This window comes from Alexandromys fortis, unplaced genomic scaffold, assembly GCF_014885135.2.
Source record: "Alexandromys fortis isolate MF-2015 unplaced genomic scaffold, M_Fortis_MF-2015_v1.1 scaffold_173, whole genome shotgun sequence".
Taxonomy (NCBI): domain Eukaryota; kingdom Metazoa; phylum Chordata; class Mammalia; order Rodentia; family Cricetidae; genus Alexandromys; species Alexandromys fortis.
This window is the reverse complement of record NW_026068051.1, coordinates 2,062,981-2,070,824: the sequence shown is the minus strand read 5'-3', so window position 1 is coordinate 2,070,824 and position 7,844 is coordinate 2,062,981. Positions and strand designations below refer to the sequence as shown.

General features: G+C 44.5%; 1 protein-coding gene across 1 annotated transcript in view; it reads left to right on the top strand.

The window, feature by feature from the left end:
• Positions 1–833: 833 nt before the first annotated feature.
• The window catches only part of Ppm1d (protein phosphatase, Mg2+/Mn2+ dependent 1D), a 44,458-nt gene continuing 37,447 nt past the window's right edge, over positions 834–7,844 (top strand). The window contains exon 1 of the mRNA XM_050119571.1: positions 834–1,499. Coding sequence (XP_049975528.1) covers positions 1,049–1,499 — 451 coding nt within the window. The 5' untranslated portion in view covers positions 834–1,048. The remainder of the gene's footprint in view (positions 1,500–7,844) is intronic.

Genomic DNA, 7,844 nt, shown 5'->3' with positions numbered 1-7,844 from the left:
GTTGCTCGGACTGCGCACTACTGAGTGAACTGAGGGGATATAACCGTGTCCTTAGGACATGGAGACTGTTTGACGTAGGCTTTTTCAAATGTAAGTTACATACTACAGTAATAGCTGTATACAGGACTAGTCCGAAAAAGTATTAACAAGGCTGAAAAGTGGAAAAATACGCAAAAAGAATTTTTAAAAAGTGCTGGAAAGAATCGTTAATTAAATTCGCCGCTAGGTCTCTGACACAACCGCACAGTGGAAAACCGTACTGCGCAACTGGCGGTGGAAAATTCCAAGTTTTCTTAATTAACCCGGGCAGCCCTCCTTAACTCCCAGTCGGACACATCCCACCCAAGCCAGTACACGCGTGCTACCCTCGTCCAGCGCGCCGACCAACGGTCTTTGAAGGGCATTTTCGCGCCATTTCGCTCGAAGGAGTGGAAGTGGTAAGTCCACCCTCGTTCTCAGCAGATTTTCCACAATCGCGGGAGGCCGGAGCCTGCAAAGCTTGCTCTGGGAGGACCAAAAGGGGTAAAAGCCAGAAGTCTCACCCAAAGTATCGAGGTGAGGAAAAAAGGTGACAGGATAAGGCGTCTGTGGCTCAGAAACTGCGAAAACGCCCCAAACAGACCCGGCTCAGCGCGGGGTAGCACAGGCGGGCGGAGCGACAGCAGCAGTTGCAAAGAGACGCGGGGGTGGGCGGGAGGGCGGGGGCGAGCTCGCTCCCCTCGACTCCTGATTGGTCCGTCCCAGCGAACTGTGTGACGTCACAGGGGTTTAGAGAACGCCTGATTTGTGCGGTGGGCGCGGGCGGGCAGGGAGCGGAGCGCAGTGCGCAGGCGCAGCTGCTCGGCTCCTCTTGCGGGCGACTCCACCGGCCCAGCTCTCGCGGACAAGTCCCGACATCGCGCGCCCCCCCCCCACCTCGGGGACCGCCCCCTCCTCGCTCTCCGCGTCGTCGAAGATAAACAATAGTTGGCCGGCGAGCGGCGAGTGTGTCTCCCGCCTCAGAATTCGGCGGACTGCGTGGGAACGGCGGGATCCCGGGCAGCCGGCCATGGCGGGGCTGTACTCGCTGGGAGTGAGCGTCTTCTCTGACCAGGGCGGGAGGAAGTACATGGAGGACGTAACTCAGATTGTGGTGGAGCCCGAGCCACCCGCGGAGGACAAGCCGGCGCCGGTGTCGCGGCGGGCGCTCGGGCATCCGGCGAACCCCGGTCATGCCGGCAGCGGGCCATCGGGAAAAGGCCCGGCGGCGGCCCGCGACCCTCCCCTGGACGCCTCGGCCTCGCCACCCGCTGGCCGCTGCTGTCGCCGCCGCTCCTCGGTGGCCTTCTTCGCCGTGTGTGACGGGCACGGCGGGCGGGAGGCGGCACAGTTTGCCCGGGAGCACTTGTGGGGTTTTATCAAGAAGCAGAAGGGCTTCACCTCGTCCGAGCCCGCTAAGGTGTGCGCTGCCATTCGCAAAGGCTTCCTCGCCTGTCACCTGGCCATGTGGAAGAAACTAGGTAAGTTCCCCGGGTTTGTGTGGCGGCCGCCTCATTTTTCTTTTCTTCTCTTTTGCTGGGCTTTTTATAGCATCAGTACCGCGTGGGCCTTCCCCCGGTACCAAGAACGCTATCCATCAAGTGACGCCGTCCACTAAGGGATGCGAGGGAAAACTGTCAGGGTTGGAGTTCTGGGAACACCGAGTGGCCTCGGAAAAGCCAGGATGGCTTGTTTCCCAGCAACCGCTCTTTGCTTTATCTTCTCCCTCCCACGATCGGGGCAACAGTCCCCTTCGCCCTTCGCTAATTCACTTTGGTAGCAAGCAAGCTAAGAAGTATTTGAAAGCCAGCGCCAGATTCTAACCAAAATATAAATTTAAGAAACGCTTCTACGTGAGCCAGGTGAAGGAAGCCGGAGGTGGCAAGAACTGGAGCGTTCCCTTAGCATCTGTCATAATTTTGTTCTTGATGGGCTTGTCCCTCTTGGTTGCCTCCTACCGGCGGTGTCACTTCGCATTGACCCTGATGGCTCCGTGTAAGCCAATTTAGAAGGGCTGAAGTGTAACATAAGTAACTTTTGGAGGCAGTTTTGTTGTGATCGTGTTTTAGGGTCGTCCCTTGAATTGCTTATGAATAAGGCGTGCAGCTTGTTAAACATTAAATTGGCCTCGACATGTGTTAACTTCTGGTGTGTGTGAGTGAGTGTGATGATAGCTAATTGCATTCAAACAGTTTCCAAAAGTTCATAGTAAAAAGCACTCATACAAATTCCCATCGAAGTAACTTTTGGTAACAGATACCTTAAGTTCTAAAAGTTCGGTGTAATTGTAGTTTTAACCAAATTTTGAATGTTTGTAAGTCAGACAATACGTACGTGTACAGCGTAAATGACACAGGATCGTGGTTATTTATTGCTGTGGGTATATGGCGCATATCTTTGATACAGAAAAGAATTAATGTTCCTGCCATTAAAAACCCTTTGTTTATAGTGGCGTAAGCAAATCCGCTCTATTTTCATTAAGGAAACAGAGACCTAGAGAAAGCTGTTACAGATTTGTAAAATACACGGTATTTTTAGAAAGGCATTGTCACAGAGTGTAGACTAGCTGGTTTCAAAGTCTGTTTTCCATCTGTTGGGCTTTTTGCCAAGTATTTGATTGACTCAAAGATCAGCCACTAAGCTTTTTTGGAGGCGGTTCCCAGCCAATCCCTGGGGGTCCCTTTGATGGATTTATTTTGTTTTCTGTGGGGGCAGAGTAGAGCTGAAAGCCCTGTAGTTTATTCTAGAAATACATTATATTATTGGCTGGAGAGGATACAAAAGTGGATAGCGAGACAGACACCATGAAGAGTAGACACAAAGAATTATTATAGAGTCCATTTATTTTGCAGTACACTTGGGGCACATGAATTTGCCATATGCTTTAACTTTAAAAATCAAAAGCTTTTAATATTTGAACTTTAGCCAGGTGTGGTGATGCATGCCTTTAGTCCTAGTTCTTGAGAGGCAGAGGTAGACTGTTTTCACTTAGTTCGAGGCTAGCCTGGTCTACTCTACATAGTTTCAGGACAGCCGTGTGGAGAGACCCTCTCTTTAAAAACAAAAAACAAACAAACAAACAAACAAACAAAAAACCGAAAGAAAAGAAGAAAGATTCCTATTTCTATTGGAGTGTGGTGGCTGACGATGGTCATCCCAGCACCTCGGTGGCAGATCAGGGCGGATCAGCGTAAGCTCAGGACCAGGACAACAAAGTAGATTAGTTCAAAGAAAAGAAAATGAAAAAGTTGGAGCTTTAAATTTGGCTTTATTTTAATCGTTTTATGTGCTGGTGTTGAATTGAACACAAAACCTCCCACATAAGTGCAAGCTCTGTCCTTTGTGATCCGAGTGTCGCTTTACTAAAGCAGAGGCTGTGCTGGTAATTGTGAATGTATGTTTTTGTGTGCACATACTTTAAAACATTTTATATCTTAAAATTATGTGTATGTGTGTGGATGCCTGAAAAAAAAAATCCAAGATGTCAGCTCTCGTTGGAGCTAAGGTTACAGGTGGTTATGAGATGCCTGCAGTGGGTTTCGGGACCGAACTCAAGAACTTGGGTCTTGAAAGAACCGTAACTGTTCTTACCCTGTTTGCCGGCTCTCCAGCTCTGCATCCACATACTTTTTTTTATTGAATGAAACCTTGAAGGAACTCTTTTAAACTTAAATTTAAAAAAGAATATTAAAAAGTATTTTGAGTAGATTAGAATCTTGACATTAGAAATACAAGTTAATGCTATGTGGTGTGGCACACCCTTTAACCCTGCTCTCTGGAGGCAGAGCAGGTGAATCTCTGAGTTCGAGGCCAGCCTCATTTGCAAAGTGAGTCCTATGGCAGCCAAAGCTGTTACATAGAGAAACCCTGTCTCAAAAAACCAAAAAAAAAAAAAAAAGAGGCATTGTTTTATATTTTTGCAAATCTCTTTTAATGTCTGTCTTAATACCCCAGTTTTCATGTGTTCTGCACTCAGTTTCCTGTGCTATTGGTTGATGTAGTAGTGGATTATTGGTAGTCTGTGTCAAGTGGTTGTGTTTCAAGGTTAGTTAAATCGTGATCTGAAATCTTACTAATGAAAATTTTATAGTCTCACATTGAGATCCTTACTCCATGAATTTGAGTGAGGGTGTGTGTGCACATGGGAGGGTTTGGAGGAAGAAATGGGAAGGCTGAAGAGGATGTAATTATACTGTGATCTAAAAAAATAAAAACGTTACTGAAAGAATGCCTTCTCTCCCAGCATCTGTCTCTTTTCTATAGCTGCTCAGTATGGAATGACCCCTGGAGATCTTCTGCTCTATTTAAAAAAAATTTTTTCCCCCCCAAAAAAAAAACAAACAAAAAATTTTTTTTCTATTCCCCTCATCAAACTTGGTGGCTTGCATTTGTTAGGCAAGTCTGATACTAGGTTCTCAGCCTCAGCTTCCTCTCTCCGGCCTTTGAATCAGCCTTGTGCACATGTGTGAGTTTTGACATGGTGTATCATTCATTTGGAAAACATGGCACAATGAGTTAATATCTTCTGAATATTGATGAATTTCATCTTATAATAAAAAATAAGTTGTCTATTCTCATTGATGCTACCAGAAAATATTTTTTTTAAGAACAGTTTTTTTTAAATATTTATTTATTATGTATACAATATTCCATCTGTGTGTATGCCTGCAGGCCAGAGGAGGGCACCAGACCCCATTACAGATGGTTGTGAGCCACCATGTGGTTGCTGGGACTCGAACTCAGGACCTTTGGAAGAGCAGACAATGCTCTTAACCACTGAGCCATCTCTCCAGCCCCCAAGATTTTTATTGTGAAGATGTTGTCCACTCTGCTGGATATGCATGTTCCCAAACTGAGTCTTCCAAATTAGAAGTTTATCATTCAGTAGCCTGCTATTGAAAGGAAACTCACTTTGTTTTGAGGACAATATATACCAAGTGATTGAGCTTTCTGTTTTCTGATAGGATCTTTCCTGTCACACAGCCCAGGGGCCTTGGTCGTCCTTTTTTAGTCATTGGAGTGCTGGGACTTGAGACACAACCACCTATTTTAACCTATTCAACTTTTCTCCTGAGCCATGGTTTATGCCACCACATAAAGCTACAGTATGTAGCCCAGGCTGCCTTTGAAGAGCATGTATGGGTAGGACAACCTTTGGTGTCATTTCCTCAGATGTACTTACTGTCTGTTGTCTTTTTTTTTTTTTTTTAAGACTGGGTTTCTTACTGAGGTAGCACTTATTAAGTAGGCTAAACTGACTGACTAGTGACCCTACATATCTTTTTCTGTCTCCCTAGGGCTGGGATCACACGCTCTTAGCACACCTGGCTTTTTATGTGGGTTCTGCAAACACTTTACCAACTGTGCTGTTTTTCCCTCGGTTGTGAAATTTTAATTCTGTTACTTCAGGCTCTTGATAGCTAGGTTTAGAGGTATGCCTTATCAAGCCTTCCCCCAACCCAACTGTAAGTGTGTATGATGAATACAGTGACAGCTAGCTCACTTAGAGGCGTCTGTTGTGATCACTGCCAAGGCACTCAGAGTTTTACCAAGTATTGCTTTTGCATCACGCAGTGCATGAATAACCACAGCTAAAGGACAAATGAGCTCTTCGAATGATTGAGGGATTGTTCTAAAGAGACCATCAACCAAGGAACAACCAGCATGTCTGAATGTCTGCCTCTTGCTTGATCTTGAGGTTTTTGTCTGCAAAGTTACTCGCAACTAAGACTTGTAGGGTTGCCCATATAGCACATGAAGTAAAGTAGCTGCTCAGCAGTCAGTTGAAGTTAGCTGAATTTCTGTCCAGTAGCAAGATGAAAGAAAGGGGAACACTCCTCCGTTGCTGGAGGGCGTGCGAACTTGTACAGCTTCTTTGGAAATTAGTATGGCAATTTCTCAGAAAATTAGGAAACAATCTACCTTAAGACCTGGCTTTACCATTTTTGGGAATATATCCAAAGGATGCTCAGTTATACCACAAAGACATGTGCTTAACTATGTTCATAGCAGTGTTATTTGTAATAGCCAGAACCTGGAAACAACCTAGATGCCCCTCAGCCGAAGAATGGATAAAGAAAATGTGGTACATTTACACAATGGAGTACTACATAGTGGTAGAAAATAATGACATCTTGAAATTTGCAGCGAATGGATGGATCTAGAAAAAAACCATATTGAGTGAGGTAACCCAGACCCAGAAAGACAAATATACTATGCACTCACTCATAAGTGACTTTTAGACATAAAACAGAAAAACCAGCCTACAGTACACAACCCCAGAGAACCTAGACAACAGAGGACCCTAAGAGAAACATATATGGATCTACATGGGAAGGAGAAAAAGACAAGCTCTTCTGAGTAAATTGGGAGCATGGGGGGAACGGGGGAGGGTTTCTAGATTTGAACTTTGCCCATAAGTGTGAATAGTACCCACTTTTTTCTCTCCCTTTCTCCTCTTCTTTCTTTGGCATAGACACATACTTTTTATTTGTAAATTTCTGTATTTTAAAGAGATTATGTTTATATGTTCAATGTTAAAAAGATAGAAATGGTTAGCAAACTACTTACAAATTACTATGGGGACTCTCATCTGCAGTGGTCTAGCCTGCCCACCTGCCTACCTGTGAATAGTCCTTTAGACCTTCCAAGGCACTGTGTTTGGGTTTGTGGTTTTCAAATTTCCATCCTTTTTTTGGTTGTTGTTTTTACTAAAATAAAATTAGAATTAAAATAGTCTGCCTGTAAAAAAAATGAAATAAATTGACTTTATATTTTTAAATAATTACTTTGATTAACTTGTTACTTTAATTATTATGTATGGGGTGTGGGTGTAGGTCAGAAGACAGACAATTTGTAGGAACGGATTCTTGTTCCACTGTATGAATCCTAAAGATAAAGGATTCAGGTTGCCAGGGTTGGAAGAAAGCCACGTTTACCTGTGTAACAGGCTCATCCTGCTGGGAAGTAAAGCCCAGGAGGTGTTAGAAACAGTCTCCTAGGCTGTTCAGGACCTGTCCTGGCCTCCACATGCACATATATGTCTATTTATATGCCTGTGCACTGCACATGTGTGTGTATATATATACTTAGACATATAAAACTAACTGTGTATTGGGACAGCGAGATGACTCTTAATAGAGACACTTGCTGTAAAACTCAATTACCTGAGTTTGATCCCTAGAAACACATTTGGTGGAATGAGAGAACTCTCTTGAGTTGTCTGTCTTTTGACCTCTTTTATGCTATGGTTTGCATCTCCTTCTGCCCACAAAATAAATAAATATAAAAACTAAAACTGATCAGTGAAAATTTCTGGAACAGACTTACGTTAACCTCCTAGGAATGCTGTATCAAATAACCAATAACTGGGTGGCTTGAAACAATAGAAACTTAGGCCTTCATGGCTTTGGATACCGTAAATTGGAAACCAAGGAGTCACGAGAGTGGGTTCCTTATGGAGAGTCTGTTCTGTGCCCACTCCTGGTGGCTGCCGGCTGTCCTTTGCCTTTCTTGACTTGAAAGTGTATGCATCTCTGTATCTCAGCCTCGATAATTTTTTGTCTTTCCTTCTCTGCACTGTCACCCCTTCTCTCTTCTAAGAGCACTGGTCTTTGAATTAGTGCTCAATCTAATCCAGGATGATCTCTTCTTTTTTTTTAAATTTATTTATTTATTTATTAAAGATTTCTGTCTCTTCCCCACCGCCGCCTCCCCTTTCCCTCCCCCTCCCCCAATCAAGTCCCCCTCCCTCGTCAGCCCAAAAAGCAATCAGGGTTCTCTGCCCTGTGGGAAGTCCAAGGACCACCCACCTCCATCCAGGTCTA